Source organism: Neltuma alba, unplaced genomic scaffold (assembly GCF_004799145.2).
Source record: "Neltuma alba isolate B1F8T4 unplaced genomic scaffold, ASM479914v2 tig00004955_pilon, whole genome shotgun sequence".
Classification (NCBI taxonomy): Eukaryota; Viridiplantae; Streptophyta; class Magnoliopsida; order Fabales; family Fabaceae; genus Neltuma; species Neltuma alba.
In genome coordinates, this window is record NW_021633928.1 from 1 (window position 1) to 24,646 (window position 24,646).

Consider the following 24,646-nt stretch of genomic DNA (forward strand, 5'->3'; position numbering starts at 1 on the left):
ATAAATTAATAAGATTTTCAAGAGTTATTGTAATAAAAAAGGGGGGGGGGGGGGAGACTTGAGCATCATCAGACAGTCAAATCACAAAAATCTCTCGCGTCAAATCAAGATCCTTTTGCCCCACTCTACTGGCAATTTGCGCCTTTTCTATTTTTTTTAATGGTATTTCCATTTGATGATTAATTAGCGTTTTTCATCTTGAAACATTATTTTCTATAATAATAAAATGAGATCTGCATCTTGTGACCTTTTTTATCCATTTCCTCTTGTCTGATGCTTTGAGTAACCAAACTAAATTGGGCTTGACTGCTTGTTCGTTGTGTTCATTTATTTTGAAACCAGACCTCCACTGACAGCTGTAGCTTTTTATAGCCTTTGATAAAATTGATTAACAACTCATGTTGGCCCATTGTCCAATCATACAGATTATTAACCCAGTTACATATTTTGTAAATTATAATTGAAAAACTATTTTTAAAAAATTTTATTGCCATTCTAAACAAGCACTTCAATAAGTTTGGCATTTAGATCGCCCCAAAAGGCTAAAATAACATTTTTGTGTTATACTTTTCAACCAATTTATAAGTTACTATTTACATGTTTTCCTAGAGAAAAAAAATCTTATAATTTTACTCTTATTTAGTACATATATATTTTTTTAAAAAAAATTAACAATCTACTCCTCTTGGCCAAAAATAAAAGTTTTTCTAAAAACAAAATTTGATTCAAAATATAGAGAATAAAAATGTAATTAATGATGGTTTGTCACTTTTATCCATTGTTATGAAAAGGGTAGAGAATATTAAATGCGGGAGGGATGGGACAATTTTTCTATCACATTTTTTAATAAGGTTAAAATAACTAATTTTTATTATTTTAAAACAAATATTACTTAATTTGTGAGAAAATTTAATTATGAATAGGAAGACATTCACATTAACAAATTAATAATAAAATAGTATATTCATATTAAAAATTTAATAATGTAACTTATTACAGGCGCTAAAATATTTAAAGTAAATTAAATCAAACCCGTTCTGGTTTAAAATCGAGAAGAAAAAAAGAACTAAAATTCATAATCCCGAAGGTCTCTGTGCTTATTTGATATATTTCCCTTTCACGGAATAATTTATTGAATTCCTTAATTCAACTCCCTTGCCTCCTTCGTCTTCTCCTCGCTTCCTTCTTCTCAGATTCATCTCTCAGTAGTTAGCACTACGAAATCAGAAGAATCATGACCACTTATGGCACCATCCCTACTTCGTCTGCCCCATCCTCAAACCTCGAATTCATCTCACGCGCCAAGCAAAGAATCAAAGCCGGTCTCGGAAGTCGCCGCCCATGGAAGGTTATGTTCAATTTCCGATCCTTCGGCCTCCCTGCCGGTCTCCCCGACGCAATTTCTCGTCTTCGAGTCAACATCGGCTACTTTCGTATGAACTACGCTATTATCGTACTTCTTATTCTCTTCCTCAGCCTCCTCTGGCACCCGATCTCCCTGATCGTCTTCGTCGTACTCATGGCTCTTTGGCTGTTCCTCTATTTCCTCCGCGACGAGCCGCTGGTGATTGCTGGTCGTCTGATCGATGACCGTGTGGTCCTGATCGTGATGGCGGTGCTGACCGTTGTTCTGCTGCTCTTGACCAACGTGACTCTCAATGTAGTGGTGGCGCTCTTGATCGGAGCGGGGTTCCTGGTAGCGCACGCGGCGTTTAGGAGGACCGATGATTTGTTCCTCGATGAAGAAGAAACTTCTGGATTGATGCCTAATGTAGCTACTACGGGTGCTTCTTCTTGATTCTTCTGTTTAATTTTAATTTCCTCTCTTCTATTGTTATTTCACTTATTTGTTAATTAATTTCAAGTTTGAAACTAGAGATTGCATTTCGTTCCTTGTGAATTCATATTTCTATTTTTGGGATGGGATTATGTGTAGAAATTGGTATGGGGTTGGGTTTTGGGTGAATAACGTGTTCTTACTCCTTAGTTTTTAATTTCATTCTTCATTTCTTTTTTATGGCACTAATGTTTGCTTTTTTGGGCTTTGAAGCTGCTAGAAAGTTGAAATTTAAATTTTTGGAATAGATAATGTGGTGCTTAAGATGAAATTGGATCCTACACTTTAGAGAAGTTATGATTGTCCAAAAAAGTACAGTTAAGACTCCCCCCCGGCTCCTGCTTTTATTGTTTGGAGGTGTTTTCCCCTTCCTAATTTTGAGCTAGAAGTTTTCTGTCTTAATATAGGACTCAATTCTTGATTTGGTTTTGATTCTAAATATAAGATCTATTTTTCATATTTATTAATTTTTTTTTCTAAATTACTCCTATGGATACTCCCTCAACCATAATCAAGTAAAAGAGGAAGAGGGGGTATTAAAAAACATGATTATGGTGTTTTAAAAAAAATGTCACTTTTCTTATAATTAACTAACTTACCTAACTTTCTTAATCTAATCAAATTAGTTAAATGAGTCTTATATTAAGAACTGGAAGAGTATGATATTGAGTTTTTTTTTTTTGAAATGACCGGGTGAAAAACGCAGAGACCAGCTAATCATAGTCCAGATTGAAATCTAGAAAGATTTTGTAATTTGTACTATGTAGGAAGAAGAAATATAGATCTAGGGTCTTGTTTGGTTGCAATAAAGAAATTATTGAAATCTGGGAGCAGCCATCATGCAACAAGATATAGAATGACCAAATAAATTTTTATACGGGGGACTTATAATGTTCACATTTTAATTTACATCCTTTTCACCAAAAAAATTTATATTTTTTAATAAGAGATCCGTATAATTAGGACCAAGGTAATATTTCACAACAAATTCCGTCATGCTTGATAGTTTTAGTTGAAATCATCAATTCATGTATAAAATACTAGTTGTTTTTGTTTTAAATGTAAAATTAATAGGGAGGTTTATTTTAAGTTAAATATAAGATGTTAATTCATATTATCTTTTAAATTTACAATTTTTTCCCTAAATTCTTTCTAATTATTGTATATATTAATGTGATTTTTTTTAGTCAATGAATTCTCAATGCAAGTAATTAAAATAATACCTTAAGAAAATCAATATACTTTTTAATAAATAACTAAACCACCTAATTTCCATAATCTCTACAAAATAATCATATACCCTCCTCCATACCTAGTATGGAAAAGAATACATGTTTTCTATGTATTTTTGTTTGAAATAATAATTCGACTTTGATTCGATCCTCTGAATTATTAATTATAAATAATTTGGGATGTCGATTGGTTATGGATTTAATTTTTAAAATTTTCAAACCACTCATCACTACACATGAGCTACAAAACATTAATGTTGATATATGGTTGGTGTTAGGTCCGGGAAAAAAAAAAAGGTTGGTGAAATTAATGTTTCGCAATTCATTCACAAAGTAACTCGATACTACTTCCGGTTTTTAATACAAAAACACATTTGATTTTTTATTTTGGTTCTAAATATAAGATCTTAATTTATTTTTTTATCATATTTATCTATTTTTTTCTAAGGTAATCTTTATAATAATAGTAATTTAACTAATATATTTTATTAGTAAGGATAATTTAGAAAAAATAATTTCTATTTATTATAAATAACTAATTTAACTAGATTTTTTAATTTATTTAAATTAGTCAAGTAGCTCTTATACTCCTCCTATCCTTAATATAGAACTCGATTTTTAGTTGGTTTTGATTCTAAATGTAAAACCCATTTATCATATTTATTAATTTTCTTAAATTATCCCTATGAATACTCTCTCAACCATAATTAAGTAGAAGAGGGAGAAGGGGTATTAAGAAAGATGATTATGGTGTTTTAGGAAAAATATGTCACTTTTTTTATAATTAACTAATTTATCTAGCTTTTTAATCTAACCAAATTAGTTAAATGGGTCTTATATTAAAGATGAAGGAGTATTAAAGACCAGATATAGTATAACATATAGCACATAACGCAAATTTAATATTAATTTAAGGAGAATATTTGACATAAATGACAAAATCACTGCACATAAGAATATGCAAGAAGAGTTGTTAGAGATGACGGATTCCACAACAAGAGGATAATATAATTAGTACTACCTTCTGTCATTAATCAAGTATCATTTGATGAAACATTTAATATGTATAACTACTATAAGAACTATCTTAAAAAAATAGATAAACACGAGAGACAAAGTAGATTAGGGTCTTATATTTATAATCAAATTAAAAGACAAACTAGTTCTTATATTAAAGACAGAAGGTAGTATTTAAAAAACAGTTGGCTACAAGATCACCCTTCTATTAATAATTAATAATAATCAAACCAATCAATAGTATATAATACATCGATCCATGTCCAAATTCCACGCGTCAGAAATAATGGTCATAAAGAAAATGATCGACCGGCCCAATATAAATATTTTATTAACGTAATTTTATACGAAAAACGTGTTAATTTTTAACACATTTTTTTATGGTTATGATTAACTTAATGTCAACGGCGTCCCTAGCTGTTTACATGATCCTTCATATTAATTTAATTTATTCAAAAAATAGCAAAAGTTTTTATTAAAATAAACAACAAAAGAATTAGGTTGCTAAAATGAGAATTATTCCTTCTAATCAAACCAACGGGATCTCTCTGCATTATTTGGGCTAAGGAAATGAAGAAAAAGTTGCAATCCTCCCCGTGTGCTATCGTCGTCGTCGTCAGCATCAATTATAATCCTTTTGAAGGGGTCCATCAATGGTTGAGAATTGAAACAACAGTGGTGTTATGCAGATATGGCATGCTTACACGATGCAATAAAATATGTAAAATAAGAAAAAGTAGTGTAGATATTTAGTACCCAACAATGCTTAAAATAGGATTACTTCTAATGGCACAAAAAATGCAAAATTTTTATAACTGAGGCATGTGATATTTTTCTAATAATTTTTTGTATGTGCAATCATCAAATTAAATTATTTTAAAGAAATGTTTTAAGGGTTATAGTATAAATGCTAAAACAAACTATATGAATGAATAAAGTGTTTAACTATTTATCACCAATTTGGGAGCATAACTTTGTACTTGGGAATATACTTTTTATTCTTTATTTTTAATACAAAATTATTGTTGGACACAAAAAATGTACAAGCATCACTTTTTGTAAACATTATGAGATATAAGGGGTGTTTTGACATAAACAAAATCATGATTTTAAAGGTACTTTTATGATATACGAAATAAATATCTGAAAGAATTTATCTCGATTTACGGAAAACTATTTCTGAAAAGTGTTTTTGGGTTATCCAAATACTTTTTTAATTTGGAAAAGAAATCTCATTTTACCGACAAAATCTGAATCAACATGAATGAGTAGTACAGTTCTGCTTTTTCTTTCTTTTCTTTTCTTAAGTATCAACGTTGATGCCATATTTGCAAGTGCTGTCAAAATATTTTTTTTAAAAAAAAATGTTCGCAAGTATTGTGGGTCCAACGAACGGTTTCAACTTTAAATTTAAACGACCGAGGGGACTCTTCTATGGTATCGTGGCCCGTTTAAATTGGGCCACGAGTCTCCCAAATGTTAGCCCATAACAATTTTGGCCCAGCCCATAATAACTTGAACACTCATTTTTTCTTGCCAACAATTTAAACCCTGATTTAATCATAATCTTACTTGTCAAAACATTTCTTGAGTTGATACAATTACTAAGGACTCGGTCCACAATGTACAAAGTCATTGGTTCAAGTCTCACTATTAATATAAATACTGCTCCTAATTTTTATTATAAGAATTAAATAATTAATTTGTAAATATTAAAAAAATTAACTAAGTTAATTATTTACATGAAATATGTACTTGGTTTTTCTAAATTATTTTTTTGATTATGAGCGTTTGATTTATCTCCTGATAAAACTCTCCTAACATGTTTAATCAACAAGGATGCTATGAGCAAAAATTATAAATTTAAAAAAGCATTGAATTGTCATGATTAGTCTAACGAGGCAATTTTTTTTTTTGAGAAAATCGGAAAAAAAATTGACAACAATTCAATGACAAATAACATCAAATTTTTGATAAAATAACATATTTGCATTTTCATAATTTTCATGATTTTTTTTGGTGATTTTTCCATTTCCTTTTCATCGTTTTTAGTTTTTTTCCGTCAAGCTTATAGCTTGCCATATGTAATCCATATATGAAAATAAAGATGAGAGGGAAATTATATTTAAAAAAAAGGGGGAGAGGGAAATATAGAGGGACTTAAGTAAAATTTAATTAAAGCATGCAGTTAAATGTGTAATTTAACCAAACAATATTTCCCCTTGTTGGGCCGTCTCTTCACTGAGATAGTCGCCTGCGGACGTCTGATGTCACTTCTTCGACGCTCGAATTATGCATTAAGGTGCTTCGCCGGCGATTGCCGTTGAAACCGCCGTCGTCGGCGTACTTGTCTCGCTCTCATTCATTTTGATCCTTTCAATTCGGTAAAAGCCCCAACAGTGTCGTCCGTGAATGGCTCAGCAGCCGTTAGATTTCGATTCCTATTATCTCCACCAACCTGATGACCGGAGCCACATCAACACGCTCTTCGTATCAGGCCTCCCTGACGATGTAAAGGCGCGTGAGATTCATAACCTCTTCCGCCGTCGTCCCGGCTTCGACTCATGTCAGCTCAAGTACACTGGCCGCGGCAACCAGGTTCGTTTTCTGTCTTATTTTTCTCCTGAGATGCTTGCAGGGTCTGTTTCGTTCTGTAGAACACTTTGGAACTCTTATTTTGTGGTGCAGGTTCAATCTACCTAAAAAGCCTTGTTTTCTTTGTTCATTTCGGAATTTTGGGAGATCGCAGACCGCCTTAGTACGAGTTAATGAATCGAAAATTCTTGTTAATTTCAGGCAACTCAAAAGCTTAACACAGATGAGCCTAAGTCGAGCTGACATTGCTTCTTCTCTGTCCAGTAGATAAAAAATTATTTCTTGGTCAACCTTTTTGACCACCCAAACAGTATTGGTGGTTTTTCGACCTTTTCCAGTTTCCAAATTAAAAGAACTTCAAGCTTTTTTTGTTCATTTTTTCTACTAAGATATGTTCATAATCTATCTTTCTTGGGTTATGTTATGATTTTAGAAGCAAAATCGATGTGAGAGTTTTTCTTTTCATAAGAAACTAAGAATACGTTGGGTGGATGCCTGTGTCCTCTATATGATCAGTGACGTGATACCTACATTACATATCGGCTGGTTGGGAAACTTAGGACATCCATTTATGTTGACCTGAGAAACATATTGGTTCACTGCTCTTAAGAGAATACTCTTTCTTCACCGTATTGTCAGTAGCTGAGAAGCATATATATTGACCTGGTTTGTGGTTTGAAGTATCCACAAGTGCTTCAAAGTTTAGCATAGTGTTGCTGTCTATTATGACTTTTCAACACTCCCTTATTTGCCCCCCTAAAAGTGCCCATGCATCATGGATTCCATTCACCTAGAAGATGAAGGAAAATAGGACTGTTACACATTCTATTCTACCAACAGCCTTACGGCTTGATGCTTCAATTTACTATTCAGTACTCTTACTTTTATGCAATGTGCTAGTGAAATAGACAAATTAATTTATGGGTTTGGCCTATTGAAGTTCCATAAAAAATTGGCTGATTTTATATTTCTCTGTCAGTCTTTTTCTTATCCGTGGCCCTTTATCAGTGGCAAATTTTCTCTCCGGAGGATATTTTGTTTGATGCTTATTAATATTCGCAGGTTGTTGCATTTGCTACCTTTTTCAATCACCAATCGGCAATGGCAGCATTGCATGCATTAAATGTAAGAATCTATTGCAAACCTTTTCCCTCCTTTTTCTTTTTTTTTTTTGGTTTGGGTTTTTTTTACAATGAAAGACCATGAGGTTAGGATGTAAAGTTCAACTACAAATATTAGTGAAAGCTGATTTCTATGAATCTATTTATTTCCCTCACAGTTCTTGCCTTTAGATTGAACATATTGGAGTTTTTGCCTCTTTTTGTGTGGAGGAAGCAAAATGCATAGAACGTGAATTGATAGGACACATGTCAATGCAGTGGCGTGATAAGTGACAACAATGCTACTAAGGAACTTCTGATAGTTATTGATATACTTATCCATGCAAAAGAAAAGCGAAATTTATTAGCATGTATTTTACGTAAGCGTTACTTACCTACCTTCAAAGTGCTACGTGCTATTCTTTCTTGGAATACAACAACATTTGGACAATTGGCATGCGACATTTGTCTCTAATTTACTGGTAAAATAATTATAGTCAAGGTCAAAGTTTCGCAAGTGCCTCCATGGTTTTATAATTCATTTTTTATATTTAGTGCTCTAGTATAGAATCTAGGAAAAAAGGATTAACTTGTATTTATAGGAATTTAGAATCTTTGGAATTTGTTCTAACATCTAATTTCCTAGTTTGTTGATGATCATTAGGGTATCAAATTTGATCCTCAAGCTGGGTCTGTTCTACATATCGAACTTGCCAGGTCAAACTCAAGGAGAAAGCGTAAACCAGGTATATATTTTTGGAAGAAGACTGAAATAATCAATTTCGTCAAACTAAATGCACATCTAGATGCATACTTGTTTCAAAATTTTTTCCATTTCTCTTGTTTTATGAATGTGTATTTATTTGATGAATTATTGAGAAAGTCAGCTTGTTTAACTACTTTTCCCCAATGGCTACCCAACTTGTACATTGCACAGGTAGTGGAGCCTATGCTGTTATTGATAAAAGATCTAAAGGGGAGGCTGATGCTCAGGCATCATCAAGTGATGATGGTAAAACTGCATTAATTATAAATTCAAGGAAAAGTATATATCCTATATTCTGAATGGCTATCGTCTAACTCGCTCCTGTTTGATGGAATGAGTATTTTGCAATCCACTTAGAGCTTCAATACGTTACTTTACGTTTTCTCTCAACTGAATTTAGGGCCGGTGATGCTCTTCTTGAATCTAACTTCACGTTTTTGCACATCTTGTTTATGCAGGTGATGGAGAATCTGAAGAACCACTTGGGAATCACAGCAGCCATGGTGATGTGACATCAATGAAAAGGTTGGGAGTACATTCAATTATGAATTTTTCACCATAACAAATCCAAAATTTGTAGTTTCTCAACTTACTAGCATAAAGATAAGATTACTATAGTATTTTTTGTGGCGGATCACTAAATCCTTTTTCTCCTCTGCTCGCTTGCAGTGGTGAGACTGCTGTTAATTCTGATGATGCTGCACATCTTAATGTAAGTGAAAACCAGCAATACAATGGACCTCACCTGCTTACTGAATATAGATTTGTGCGACACATCTCATGACTCTGCATCTGGAAAATGAGCGCATTGAAGTCATACTCTGCGTTTCAACCTTGACATAATCACATAAATATATACCGGATGAAAATTTGTGTTTAGCAAAGGATGTTTCTCGTCAAGGTCTTTCTAAATCTTTTTGACTTGGGATCCCCAGGAGCAGCAAGACAAGGGTGCCGATGGAGGACCATGTTCCACTCTTTTCATTGCAAATCTAGGTCCAAACTGCACTGAAAGTGAATTGAAGCAAGCTTTTTCTGTGTAAGATGTTGCTTCTCTCTTATTTGCCTGTTAAATAGGGGGAGTCTTCTCTGTCACTGTTATTGAAATGGATCTACCGGATCCTCCTGCTATGTTCATCATTTATCTACTTGATTTGTGATTAAAAAACTCAATGCCATCTGTTCTATGTTCAAGGTATCCTGGATTCAATATGGTCAAAATGCGTTCTAGAGGAGGAATGCCAGTTGCTTTTGCTGATTTCGAGGTATTAGTTCTTCCAAGAAAATACAGGAATTTTTTCATTTAGTAGGCTATTCTGTAATACTCCTCCGGTCCTTAATATAGGACCCAATTGTTGAGTTGGTTTTGGTTCTAAATATAAGACCAATTTCTTATATTTATTAATTTTTTCTAAATTACTCTTATGGATACTCCCTCAACCATAATCAAGTAAAAGAGGAAGAGTCGGTATTAAGAAAGATGATTATGGTATTTTAGAAAAAAAACGTGTCACATTTCTTATAACTAACTAGTTTACCTAATTTTCTTAATCTAATCAAATTAGTTAAATGGGTCTTATATTAAGAACTGGAGGAGTATTATATAATCTTATAGAGGAGAGGCGGTGAGTGACATGAATATTTTCATTTGAGACAGACCTGACCTATGTGATTTCTGATGGTATAACATAACGTCAACAGTGACATTGTTCTTTGAAGCTATGAGTCATGACATAAGTTTAGAACATATTTTTGGAAAAACAAATCTAATTATTTTGCCAGTTTCAGTTTTGGAGAAGAGTGGGTCTGGAGTCTGAATACCTAATTGCTGCTTGTATTTTCTCAACTGACCTAAATAACTGCTATTAATCAGGATTTAAGAATAAGAAATCATTTGGCTTTCAACCCTCACCCATTATTATGGGCTCTCATGCAAAATAGGCAATATGCCTATTCGCACCGTTGAACATTAATCAGAATTAGCTCGTAGGTTCCAGTGGATGTAGCTCGGAAGGCTTCAAAATGTGAGGCACTTATACACTTGTGCTGAGCCATATGATTTGTCTTGGAAGTTTTTTCGCAAAGGTCAGCTTAGATTCACAATAGAAGCTGACTTTTATGAAAATGAAACAAGATAAATTAGAATCTTCACCATTGACTATGATCTCTTCCCAAATACTAGTCATGTTATAGATGATCTTCCTCTGAACCTTAGCTTCCTCGACCAGGAAATTGAGCAAGCTGCTAAGGTCATGGAGGAGCTTCAAGGAAGTTCGTTGTCATCATCAGATCGGGGTGGCATGCACATAGAGTATCATCTTCTAATCCTATATTTCCAGTCTATTTTTATTTTGCTCTGTTGAGATTTGATATCTGTCTGACCCTTCCCTCCATTTTGCTCTAGATATGCAAGATCCAAAATGAGGAAGCGTTAGACGATCGGGGAGCAAGCGTTTTTCCATTTTTTTTTTAAATAATTACTATAGTTTGTTCATTGAGTCCGCTGAGTTGTTTCTTATGTTTGAGATTCTTAGCGGAGCTACGTAGAGTTTGAAGAAGTGTATATTTCTGAAATATTTTTGGGGTGGAAAGATTAGTGACCAACTAATTAATGAAGAGACATCTTATCCGTTATGTATTCATTGTGTTCCTTGATGCGTCCGTTCTCAAGAGTTTTGAGTTGGAAGACTTGAAAATTTATGGGAAAGTGACAAAAAAAGACCATTGAAATAGCAAAATTGTACATAGGGATCAGTTTGTAAAAATTATTATTAAAACCCATACTAATATTATCATGAGTCCTTATTTGTAATTGTTCTATTGTAGTGGTCTTTTTTTGCCACTCTTCCAAAATATATTGCTATTGATGTTTTCAAAATGCAATTTCATGCTTTACGAAATATATTGATGGCAATAACTTGGTAAGAATCAAGACAAATGGTATATTCTGCGAAATCAGTGGCGGCATTCTTTTGGGTAAAAAAAAGTTTCTCACTCGAAAAATAGGAAGTTTTTTCTGTTGGGTTCTTGAGTTGTTGCGGGGCTAAAGTATGTCTCACATTTCGAAAACCACGTATTAGCAGTTAAATTGATTGGAATCTTCGTTTTCATATGGTATAAGATGAGTTTGATATCTTTCTTGTAAAAAATCATAATTGATTTCGCTGATAACTTCATGAGAAACATATTTATATAAAAATTATATCATATTTTTAATAATTATTTACATTTTTTAATTTATTTTATATGCCAAATGATTCTTGTTGAGAGCATAAAATTCGCATATCCAAAAAGCAAAGAGCATAACCGTTCGAGGCAAGCCTTCAATGTTGGAGAGAAAAATTGCTTGAAAGGATAGTAAATTTGATTTTGATTTTCTAATTCCAAAAAAGATCACATAAATCTATTTTTGGGCAAATTTTTTGTTGATGTTCATGTCCTATGAGTAGTAAAAGTAAACAATTAACAATGAGAAGTACTGCAGGATGCCTTGTAGGGTCGGTTCCTGAGAACATGCTCCGGCTAAGGCACAGAACAACATATTTGACATGTCTCTTAGTCCCACTACCTCCGAAACCCTCTCAGGGTTGTCATCATCAGCCAACCAAGATTGTTTTGTTTTATTACATGTTTTCAAAAGTTGGACATCCAAAAGTGACATTTCCGGATTTTACCCTCTCCATTAAAGCTTATGGACAGCTGTGACTTTCACATTATCATTGTCTCTTTGTCTGCTAATTCAGATGACCTGTCCCAGCTCCGGCTTTGTTTCCTTCTCAGCACCTGCACACACATACACTGACTCCACACACACACACAGAGTGGAGCTCATTACAAGAAGCTATTTGGACACTTCAAGACCATAAGTAGCTTTCAAGAGTCAGATCTGAACCAAGGCCATTTAGGCGGCAAAGCTAAATTTCATGAAAGAATTAGGGGAAAAAAGGGGGGGGGGAGCTTTATATATCTATCCTTTTCATTTCCTCTACTTTACAGATGCAAAAAAAAAAAAAGATGACAATCCACAGAAACAGACAGATAACTACAAAGGAGGAGGGCCTATCGAGATAGAGAGACCACCCTCAATGTGAGTAGGGAACCGCTTTACATGTCTTCACGTGCAGTCCTCCTAACCTTGTCTCTTGTCCAATGGGAGGAGGTCCTGTATTTCTCAAGGGACAGCTTCCCACTGAACGATTCCAGCGACTCTTCTAACAATGGACCACTGAAATGGTGCTGCCCTGCCCAGATTCGACCGCTCCGACTTCCCACATCATACCCGGAATTTGAAATGTAATTTGTTTCCATGATCATGTCACCGTCCAATATTCGGAGAACCTAAAACAAAGAAGCAAGAGTATGGCAATGTGATTACGATAAGAAAATGAAGATGGTGCATGACATCAGAGTAGAACAACATATACCAAAAAAACAGAGACATTTAGGCATTAAAGATATCAATACATCATTATCACACAAGTGTTTCCCATCAAAGGGCATTTAACTTGAGAATAATTCCTTAATTGATCTAATAACACGCATTCCTGATTTTCCGTCAGACAGTGGCCTTGTCAGTTGCATCATATGGTGGGTCAATTTGGGGAATAGAAAGTGGTAAGATAATGATTATAGTAAGAGACAGCGGATTGCACAGACACGGAGTTGATATGGAAGCCTTTGATCTCTTGGGGGACATTTACTAACATTTTTGCACAGGTTATTTTCATCCTCGTCCTATTAACACTAAATAATTATCCCCCAACTGTTGGATTATGTTCTTCTAAACAATATATAAATGCAAGTTTTTGAATCCAAGTCCAACAATAGATCTATCCGAGGAATCTCTTTACCTGTGACATACGCGGTCGAGAATGAGGATCTCGGCGAATGCACAATGATGCAGCATGCAGCATGCAATTGACCTCATGTCTTGAATAGCGATTTTCCAGCCTTGGATCAATCAGTTCCTCTATGGCATATTCTTCCAACAGTGGGCGTGCCTGTTTAATATCCAATTGTTCAGAATTACTCAAGGCTTAGAAGAACAAAAATAATACAGTTAAGAGATTATAATATTATCTTAGTATCTTTTAACTTACCCACTCAGTAAGACACTGCTGTCCCTTGGGTCGAGTAAGATCCACAGCTTTTCGTCCAGTAACAAGTTCCACTAATACCACTCCAAAGGAATAAACATCAGCTTTTTCAGTAATTTGTCCACTTTGAGCATATTCTGGAGCCAAATACCTGCATAGCCAAAATAAAGCTTGACTGCTTAAATAGCACAGACCAGAACATCGAACTAATTAAGCATTAAAAAGCACCACTTACCCAAATGTTCCAATTACTCTAGTTTCAACACCAGTGTCTCCGTCAGGCTGCCACCTTGCTAGCCCAAAATCACCTACCTAACAGAACTCATCACAGAACAATCATGTTTGGATTCACCCATCAAGGCACACAATGTATAAGAAACATTGAAATCTCATGCTATTTGTTCTATATTGACTTAACGTATTAAAGATTCTAAAACTATCTGATAAATGACGATTTACAAGAAAAACAACTTTAGGCAGGGATGAAAATACTGGTTATGATGACTTTCTTTTGTAATTACAGGACTGAGCCGTAAATGGAGGTAATATGTACCAGTGGTTCAAAATCATGGGTGATAAGGATGTTGTTTGGCCGCATATCACGGTGGATAATGCAACCGACTCTACACTCTTCATGGAGATATCGCAACCCTCGGGCAGCTCCAACTGCAATTTTCTGTCTTGCTGACCATTCTAACGGCTTTTGCTGTCGCCCTGAAATAGCCAAAAAAGACAATTGATAACTTTTGTGTTCAACCTAATAAAATCATGATGTTTACATATCCAGCATGATTTTATCTTTTAAGAGCAAGTTAAATCCTACTCCATCCAAGGCCTAACAAGTCTTACGGATTGAATGATTTCGAACGCAAAAAAACACAATTCTTGAGTTACACGTGCACCTAAGATCCACCTGATACTCGTAGGAGTTTTCTCTTGACAGTTTGAAACACAAAATATAGAGCATGTGTAAACCCGTTTCCCATTAGCTAATAATCTGCATTGAAATTGGACAAACATACCCCCAAAAAAAAAAAAAACTTTACATGGACTATTGTAACACAATAAGTCAAATGTCAAGAGTATAATTCAGTCAAGACAGCATTTAGTGCATAAGCATAAGAAATTACCATATAGATGAGAATCTAGTGATCCATTGCATATATACTCATAAACCAGCAGCCTTCTCTTATCCTCTATACAGAACCCTATTAGCATCACAACATTTCGATGCTGAGCACAGCTTAGGACTTCAACCTCTGAGCAAAACTCGTGATCACCCTGAGAACTGGCCAATTTATGCTGCTTGACGGCAATGACTTGTCCGTCTGGAAGAATCCCTCTATGTACAGATCCAAATCCCCCTTCTGCCAAGAAATTGGCTTGTGAAAATCCGCCAGTTGCAAGCTCCAACTCAGCATAGCTGAACCACTTTGGAGGCTTTCCGAAAACAGGTGCTTTGTGTTGACATATTGAACATAATGGAGGGGGTCCAGGAGGGGCATTTCTGGATAATGCTATTGTGTCTCTCACATTTCCACTGAAATCCAACTCAGTTGTCCATCTGGCTGAAGTATCAATTCCAGCTTCTCTGTCAAGCTTCGAGAATTTTTCTAGCAAAGCTCTGGTTGTAGACGTATGAGGCTTATTGTATGGTTTCTCTGGTCTTTCTCCTGTGCGCTGAGATGATTGTTGATGTCGAAGTAATTCTGTGATCCATGGCTGGAATCTCAGGCTTGCTGAGGATGTGGATAGATTTTCACTCTCTGTGTCTGAATTAATATCATCAAGTTCTTGATTTTCCTTGATTGTTTCCTCTTTCTTCAATTCACCATTTGTCTCTGGGATGAAATATGGTGACGTTCCTATATCAGAGCTTGAAACCGATGAAGTACCTGCTTCAGTTGCCGTGAATGGTGTCCCCAACTCTGGGCTGCTAGTTGGAGTGACAACTGGGCCTTTAATGGAATTCAAACGATCATTCTTCTTTTTGGTTTGCTTTCCATGCATCTCGTCTTTCCCAGAAGACACTTGGCCTGCTTCTTCAGGATCCTTTTTGCGCGAGCCAACCAAATTCAAGCGGAGTACTTTTGGTTGGGAATGCTTCATAACGACAATGTTGCATTGTAACTCTTCCATGCAACGTTTTTCTTCATTTTTGAGATGTCTGCAAGAGAAGCGATACCAAAATACCAACAATACAGATGCAATTATAATCAGTTGATCACAGATCAACAAAATAGTAAACCAGAAACTAAGATTTCGTCATTGAAGTTTCATAGTTAAAATGTCATGCCTTTCTGTGTTAAAAAGAAAAGATAGACTATTACTTGTCTAATACGACCCAACTGACATGGGCTTTCTTGGCCTCTGCAGCCACTGCTCCACAAGGAGATCCAGAGACAATTTTAATCTTGACATTTTTCTGTTGAAAACGATAGGAACAACGATGCATTATCAAGAATCAATGTGCAATTATGCATTAGCCTTTCTAATATTAAGGCTATATACTGACCTTATTTGGGTCATAGACGTCATGAAGCTGAAGGATCATCTGGGAGCAAGAATCGGTGATAATATCACACTTCTGCTCTGAGGTTGTTCCTGGAGCAGACTTCTTGTGGCCACTGGCACAGTCACCAGCAAATCTCGGAAAACCCCATAATCTTCTACCTGAATAGTTGCGGAGTAATTATCAGTTACATATTCTGTAGACCACTTTAAAAAGTAGATATATAAGACAGGTATATGTCAAGCATCATTCGCAGAGCGTTAAAATGCTTACCTTGAAAGAACCAAAAAATAAAAGAAGAGGAGGAGGAGGAGGAGGAGGAGAAACAAATCATTTCTCAATATACACTGAATAAATCATAATGAAGAGAGACTACCTGAACTTTGTGAAGGAACAACTACTAGTAGTGTAATGCAATCCCCAGGTTGAACAACATGAGTCAAAGACCAAACCAGAGCAGTCTTGGGAATTTCCTTTGATGCCTTAACGGCAACAATAACCTTCTCAGCAACATCAGAGCCTTTTTCCTGCTTTCCTCGCTTCTCTTGTTCTCGACTCATCGGCATTGTTGATTCCAAAACAACCGCTCACCTCCAGGGGAGTAAATCTCAATCTCAAGACTCAGCAACCATCAAACCCGTATGTTCGTTCCTACATGCTCAAAAGTCAAACGATACGAATAAACTGAAGGACATGTTCTTCTATATTACCACCAACTCGCTAACGTTTCATTCAGGAACAACAGAGCAACCATCGATAACACCCTTTTAACTAATTTCAGACTTTTTGTTCCTCAATGGCAAGTAAGCCCTCTTCCAATTTTCTTAGAAGCTTGCTTTTACTCTCACCAACAAGAGGGATCCCTCAGTACTTGTCCAAATAGTGCCGAATGATTCAAATCCTTGAAGAATAATATACCTTTTTGGCTCAGAAAGCAAGATGGTACAGTTCCCAGCTTATACTGCAATATATTTTTCAAACTCTCTGAAATTCAAGAAGATTCAAAGCACTGTTTAACGGTACAAAACCAAAGGAGACCCCCCAGTCTATGTCACCAGCGATGCTTTTGTGCCTTCAAATTGTCAAGTCAAAATAATGCGAAAAGCAGGAGCTCCAAAAAGTTAAAGCAGGGAGTGATTTGGATCCAACTAGTTGGCTCTACATTCGATAACACTAGAGGAAATCTCCGTCGAAGATTCCGATACAGAAATAGCACCACATCTTCTATATTCGACAGAAATCAATCTAATCACCAGCGATATGACAACAGGAAGAGGTCGTTTAGCTTTCCGGGTCAATGAAGGTTAATCGTTAGGTTTGATCCCTGCACAGTCCAAGAACCTCTGATTAAAAAAAGCAAAATGACGCGTAGCGTCTGAAGAAAATGCACCACAAAAATGTGACACATATGTATAAACAAACATATAATTAAATTCACTTGCAGCCGCCATTTCGCTGCTATGGAAGATCAAGAACATCATTGGCGACTAGAAAACAAGAAAGAAAAGGGGCCGGAGTAAGATCCAAACCTTTCTTTTTCTTTCTTGTCTGCCATTCCTCATAGACAGTTGAATAGAAAGCAAAGAAACAGAGAATACAATAATGCACTACTTTTTTCCGCTCACCATAATTAATCTATCATCATCAGCACGTTAGCATTTTCCAGCGAAGAACCGCTTATGCCAACCAAAAACACCTCCAAAACTGAATAACAGAGAACCGAACTGGAACTGAATAATTGATATGTTTCAGAGTCAATCATTGAACAAAAAAAGCAAGAAAACGAAAACGCTATAAGATTTGAGCAAAGAAATTTCCGAAGTGGAAGAGATAAAGAGTGAAAAACATCTGGTCACCATTTTTATTGTGGTGTTCCATAAATTGGCAGGAAAATCAAGGTTGGACGCGGCAATGCTATCCGTACTTTGAAGTTCGCTGTACTGCGGGTTGCATCATCTGGGAACCACCATGGCACAGAATGAAAGAAATAATGGAGATGGGACTATGGAGCCAAAAACAAGGACAAGGACCACCAAATTGACGCAAATTTGGGGTAGTTTGAGTTTTCAACATTCCAAGTGAAGGACACGCTTCACTGAAAGGAGTAACAACAGTGAGAAAATGGCGAGGCACACAAGTTTTGTAAGTTCAGCGAATTATCCAAGTACTCTATATTTTAGTTTTTAACGGTTATTTTTTAAAATTTGTCAACTATTTTCTACCACAAAGAACTAGTTCTAATCGTTAATATAAGAACTCATTTGATTTCTATTTTAGTCTTAAATATAACTTTTATATTTATTTTTTTTAAATGGTTCTTGTAATAATAATAGTTCTAGTCAATATAATTGATTAGTAAGGATATTTTAAAAAGACAACACATATTTATTACAAATAACTAACTTAACTATTTTTTTAATATACTCAAATTAGTCAACTAACTCTTATATTAAAAACAGGAAGTGGTATTATTAATTTTGAAAATTATTATGCATGCGAATGTCTTGTTAAGACTTTTGAATGATTTGATTGAATTGAATTTCATATTTTCTATATGTCCTTATTGTTTGGACTTTTATTAAGGAAAAAAATAGTACTCCTCCGGTCCTTATTATAAGACCCAATTTGACTTTTTATTTGGTCCTAATTATAAGACCCAATCCATTTTGTTTCTTATATTTATGCATTTTTTTCCAAGATAATCCTTCTAATAATGATAGTTTAAGCCAATATACTTAATTAGTAAGGATATTTTAAGAATGACAACACTTATTTATTATAAATAACCAACTTAACTTACTTCCTTAATCTCCTCAAATAAGTCAATTGGGTCTTATAATTAGGACCGGAGGAGTAATTCATCATATTTGACTTGGGTTCTTTCTTAATGTTTTTTTTATGTAAATATAATTTTCTAAGGTTATATATGAATAGTCTCATATATTTTGATTAAATTATATTATTTGAATCATAATTAATTTGACCTCGACATTGATCCGATTTAAATCACTAACATTTGGACCAACGTCTCCACTAGTTCACCGCCTACCTTGAAGTTTATTGCAATCTACTGAATTATTAATAAAATAACTATTTCAAAAAAATAATTTAAACAACAATTCGTGTTTATGAAATTCAAGCAGTATTTATAATTTATTCACGTTAATAATTAATTAAATAAAAAAGTTGTCGTGTATGCAGAAGTAAAAGAAAGAATTATAATAAAATGTTAATAAAAGAACATGATTAGAATATTAAACCTCGATATATTTTTTTTAAAACCTTGTTATAATTCTTTTAAATAACACTATTGAAATGCATTTAGGTTTTTGAGTAGAAACTGAAATCCCTTCTTAAATAGTCAACTTACAAATATAAGCTCTAGCTTCCTTCAACATCCGTCCTATAAATGTATTTAGGTTTAAAAACTATTTGGATAAAAATTAAATCATGATTTTAAAAATATTTTTATAATCTGTAAAATAAACTTGTGAGGGTTGCCAAAACATTTTTTTAGTTGTTAAGTTTGTAAGTGGACGGAGAATTGTATTTCTTTTTTCCCTTGCCAGTTAAGTTTTTGAGATATCAAATTCAGATCATCCTTGGGAGGCGTACTTTAGATATATTTTTATTGAAGTTCAAACTTCGAGAAAAGATAATGTACGAAGTATGCGAAATTGTAAATTCCAGGACGTGGTAAATCTCGTTGACAGTACTAGTAATTAGTAAATTGTAAATGTGAAAATGATGGTAAGTTGTACTCCTCCATTCCTTCTTTTTTTTTTAATAAAAAACTTTAAACTGAATCAAATGGATAAAAAAAAAAGTTAAAAATGACAAAATTTTTTCATATATTTATTTTATATTTCATAAGTTATGATTAAAAAAATATTAATAAGTCATTTCGGGACTGAAAAGCAACACTTGTAGGAAACGCAAAAAGGTAAACACAAGGCAAGAGAAGATTTGGAGTACAATAGTCAGAGGCTTCTGGCAAGTCCATCTGGCAGTATTACTTACTCTCCTCTACGGTCCCACTGCCTCAATGCCCCCCTCTTTCCATCGTATTGGGCTTGTTTGGAATTCCGTTCAAAATGGGCTTTTAAACAAGTTCACGTAAATCGAAATAAAACTCTCCTTACATACTTACCTCGTATTTCGTAAATCACGTTTGAAAAGCTATTTATAAGTCAATCCAAACAAGTCCATTATCTCCATGTTGCGTTATGTTCCATGACTTCGGTAATCCCCATTTACTTTCGGATTAAGGTTATTTCGCAAACCAGCCGTGTGCGTTTGGAAGTTTATTTTTTGTAATGTCACTCTAGTTTTTAGAAAACTATTATTGATTATTAATTTTTCTAATGATAAGAGTGAAATTATTCATTTTTAAATACTTTTTTATGAGGGGGGTATAAAACATTACCAAGTATTAAAGTACAAAATTTGAAATTTAGACGGATTCTTTTTATTAGATCTATGATTCTAGGCAAAGATCTCGAGATTTTCAGAACGTTGCAAAGAATACACACTTTACGAGGATAATTTGCCTCGTTTGTGTTTTGTTAATGTTTTGTTATTAGTTAGTATCTTCCGTCTTTAATATAAAAAAAATTTAATATTTAATTTGATCTTAAATACAAGACTTTAATTCATTTTGTCTATCATATTTATTTATTTTTTAAAAAAGTAGTTTGAGTAGTAATTGCATATATTAATGGTTCTATCAAATTGTAATTTTAGCTAATATACATGATTAGTAAGGATATTATAGGAAAGACCACACCTATTTATTATAAATAAATAATTTAATTAATTTTTCTAAATTAATTAGGTAGCTATTATACTAAGGAGCGGACGTAGTATTTAGTTTATGTTAGGTGTATTCAAGTTTTGATCTTGTCTTTGTATTAAAAAAAAAACAAGGAAATAAATTAAGGGCTTGATGACCAAACTAATTGGGAAAAAAAGGATCGAAAATTATTCAATTAAAAACATATGCAAGCAGACGTGCATAATACGAAAGATAGTAAAATGCAAAATATGAAAGATAAATGGAAAATTTTAATTAGGTCATTTGTTTACCATAGAAAAAAATTTTACATTTTACATTTTATATATATTCTACATCTTACTTCTTACCGTTGGTATTTTGTATTTTTTTTCCTTTCATAATTTTTTTCTAGCGAAGTCTAAATCATTTTCCTAAGGCCTATATATTTCGAATTGCAATAACTTTTAATTTAAGAAAAGTCAAAAGGATTGTCTTAATTTGATATTTTTGAATAGGTTTGTAAGCTAATATTTAAAAAATGATTTCACAAAATGCTCGAAAAAATTACGAACAATAAAAGTTATGTAACTTTGACTTTTTCCCCTTTCACTTTCATTGTTTTTCCATTTTTTTTCCTTTTAAAAGAGAATTTATACTCTTGATTTACTTTGAAGCCAAAGGGAGAATAATACCGTTACGTGTCTTTAGTAGATGTCTCTTTTTGTGCATTCAATTCAAATGAACGCATCATATTAATAAATAAATTATCTGGGAAATGGGAAAATGTTTAACTAATTAATTAGTTAAACCTCATCTTCTCATGTCTCTCTTTTTGTTGACGTAAATAGTTTAAATTTCGAAATAAACTACTGTTGGGACCCACATGCCCTGTATCGTTTGTTCTTTCTTTTTTCTAGAAATATAAAAGAACTTACTATTTTCAAATTAAAGTGTTTGTCATTCTAAATTCTAATATATGTTTCAAAAGAGTGTAATGTTCTTAAAGCATAACAAGCTGACATCAATGAATGGACACAAATAACATGATGATATGCGGTCATTTTAATTTACAAGAATAATATACAATTAAATTAAGGAATTCAGTGAAAAATATATTTTATCATACAATAATATTTATTTTTTTACTATTATTTCTTAACCAAGAAGGATTAATTACGATCAATAAAAACAAGACCACATAAATGTTTAGTCCTCTAAATTTAAATTAAGTTTTAATTTTGTCCCTTAAAGTTTATAAAATGTATTTTTAATCCTTAATCTTAATAACAATAGTCACATTTAACGGAAATGCTAACTAAACCAGTTTACATGGTACTCCATTTCATCTTTTTTAAGATTTTTTTAATTGAATTATACTGTTTGAGAAAATAGTTAAAAGTAATAAATATAAAAAAATTAATTTTTTAAATATGTCTTATTTAATAAAGGAGTTAATAAAACAGAAAAATACCAGTAATAAGATAAAAGATGAAAAAGAATGTAGTATGAGAAAAACGATAAAAAAGACAAAAATTAATTAGAAATAAAATTAGTAAAAGTGTATCTAATATTCACATCTTATCAAGGTCTTTAAAAAGAATCAAATCAATTTAAATTTTGAAACCTTATAAAAAGGACCGGTAAGAGTAATATTTTTGTTCCTTAATCACCTTGTAAATTTGTTGAGTCAACATCGTTTGTTAAATGAGATAAATGATAGTAAGATTAAGGACCAAAAGTACATTTTATAGATTCAATAGATAAAATGTAAATTCAGCCTAAAATGGTTAACAATTAATTATGATATTTTGTTTTGTTTTGTTGACTTGACCACGTGACATGGGAGAATGCCTTGATGCGTAAATAGGAAAACAAGGAGGGGTGTTATTGCAAGCAGTGCTGATTTCCTAAGTAAGGAATCCAGAATTTCAGATATTTAAATACCCTGAATGGCCCCTCCCCCCGGCCCACATCAACCACCGCTATCATGGGCCCCACATGAAAACCGTCACTCCGTCGCACGGCCTTATCGCTACTCCGTCACCGTCATCCTCCCATTAGCCCCTTGAACCGTTTCCTGCATTGCCGTTTATTAGCGTACTTTGCCTTATCTCTCCCTCAACCAACACCCCCCATCCTCACGTCATCACTCATCCACCAACCGACGTCGTTTTCCATCCCGCCATTGTGGAACCTTGTGCGCACGCGAATCGCGTATGTAGCTTACGTGTTAAGCATTTATTACTTTTTCTAAATAAGCTCTAATTAAGTATTTTATATAAATTAGAAAGTTAGCTAAAATTAATTATTTATTGTAAAACATGAAAATTATTCTCAATAAGAATAATTAATTAAATAAATTTGGTTAATTAGTTGTTAGAATGCTTTTATAACTAATTAGAAGTACTCCTTATGTTCTAAATATAAATCCTTATACTATGTGTATAAGGGTTTTATATTTAGGATCGGAGGAGTATTTACTAAAACAACATATAAAAAGTTGTCATAATAAAAGCATGGGGAATATATCGTAATTACCTGCGACAAAATCTGTTACAAGTCCTTGTTTATAACGTTTTTTATTTCTGTGCTAATTAACCCTTTAGAATAAGTTCCGTGCATTCTTAATTATTCAACAACACTTATAATATCTGATTATTTGGGCTTAAAAAAAGGTTCCGTGTAAGTTTATAATTATTGCCATTTAATACGTACGACAAGACAACCTTGTCTGTTTTGTCTCTGAATTTAAATATAGAATGAGGGGTTAATCAGCCATTAATTAACTATGTCTGGGGTGGAATTTAAAAGACTCATTTTTAAATTAAGATACTCTATCTTGTCGTATTTATAAACTTCAAAATAGGGAAAATATGTGAACTATTACCTCCGATCCTAATTATAAGATATTATTTGTAGACTATAAAAGAGATCTTATAATTAAGACTAGAAGTAGTATTTTATAAGCTTTAATTTGAAATTTGTCTTAATATTTAATTTTTTTTCTGATTTTGTTCTTAATTATTTATTCTCTCTCCTTTATCATACTCTCTCTTATCATATTTTTCTACACATTTTCTTTTATTCTTTTTCATTTATTATAAGAACATAATTGAAAACAAAATTATATTTTAAATCTATTTATTGTTTTTAACTAATTTTAATTAATGATTTGTTATCCGAATTAGTTATTTAAAGCTTATCATAAGAATAAGTAGGAGTACTACAATAATCGGGCCAAAAAAAATTAATTAAAATATGTAATATGAAGCACTCTGCAAAGGGATGGCATGCCTCATCGTGCATGCATGTCCAGACTTCAGGTTTTTCAGAATTACTGGTCTATGTCTATCTGTAATTAATTATTTAATTATTTAATAAACAAACTCACTCAGAAAAGACAAACCTCCTCATTTAATTTTCAACGATATTATAAATAATATAATGTTCATAGGCAGGTGTGAATCTTCCTGGACACTGGGCCTCCTGAAAACTCGAGCCACGGAGTTATAAATTAATCCGGTGTGCCCACCCATGCATTTCATTTTTAAACCAATGATTATATGTTCAGTACTTCATATAAAATTTATTTAACTAATTTTTAAAGATTAAAACTTAATTGTAATACATGTTAGTTTTTAAAAATTTTCATGCGTATCATTATATTATATATTAAATTATTATTTTTTGGTTCATCAAAGTGAAGCATATTGAAAA

At 33.3% G+C, this 24,646-nt stretch overlaps 3 protein-coding genes across 3 annotated transcripts; 2 read left to right on the top strand and 1 right to left on the bottom strand.

Moving 5' to 3' along the window:
* The first annotated feature begins 1,164 nt into the window (after positions 1 to 1,164).
* Positions 1,165 to 2,017, top strand: LOC114746394 (PRA1 family protein F3-like). The gene has a single exon (XM_028934613.1). The coding sequence runs from the start codon at positions 1,235 to 1,237 to the stop codon at positions 1,796 to 1,798; it is 564 nt and encodes a 187-aa protein (XP_028790446.1). The 5' UTR covers positions 1,165 to 1,234; the 3' UTR covers positions 1,799 to 2,017.
* A 4,311-nt stretch (positions 2,018 to 6,328) lies between these two features.
* Positions 6,329 to 11,185, top strand: LOC114746390 (U2 small nuclear ribonucleoprotein B''). Its single transcript, XM_028934609.1, has 10 exons — positions 6,329 to 6,684; positions 7,744 to 7,806; positions 8,446 to 8,527; positions 8,719 to 8,793; positions 9,006 to 9,072; positions 9,217 to 9,259; positions 9,483 to 9,586; positions 9,743 to 9,812; positions 10,776 to 10,858; positions 10,952 to 11,185. The coding sequence occupies exons 1-10, from the start codon at positions 6,499 to 6,501 to the stop codon at positions 10,980 to 10,982; spliced, it is 804 nt and encodes a 267-aa protein (XP_028790442.1). The 5' UTR covers positions 6,329 to 6,498; the 3' UTR covers positions 10,983 to 11,185.
* Positions 11,186 to 12,378: 1,193 nt separating this feature from the next.
* Positions 12,379 to 17,330, bottom strand: LOC114746389 (inactive protein kinase SELMODRAFT_444075-like). Its single transcript, XM_028934608.1, has 9 exons — positions 16,532 to 17,330; positions 16,159 to 16,316; positions 15,974 to 16,068; positions 14,774 to 15,810; positions 14,197 to 14,357; positions 13,879 to 13,955; positions 13,647 to 13,794; positions 13,398 to 13,547; positions 12,379 to 12,885 (listed from the first exon to the last, which is right to left on the bottom strand). Exons 1-9 carry the CDS (start codon positions 16,719 to 16,721, stop codon positions 12,652 to 12,654), a joined length of 2,250 nt encoding a protein of 749 aa, XP_028790441.1. The 5' UTR covers positions 16,722 to 17,330; the 3' UTR covers positions 12,379 to 12,651.
* Between the last annotated feature and the right edge of the window lie 7,316 nt (positions 17,331 to 24,646).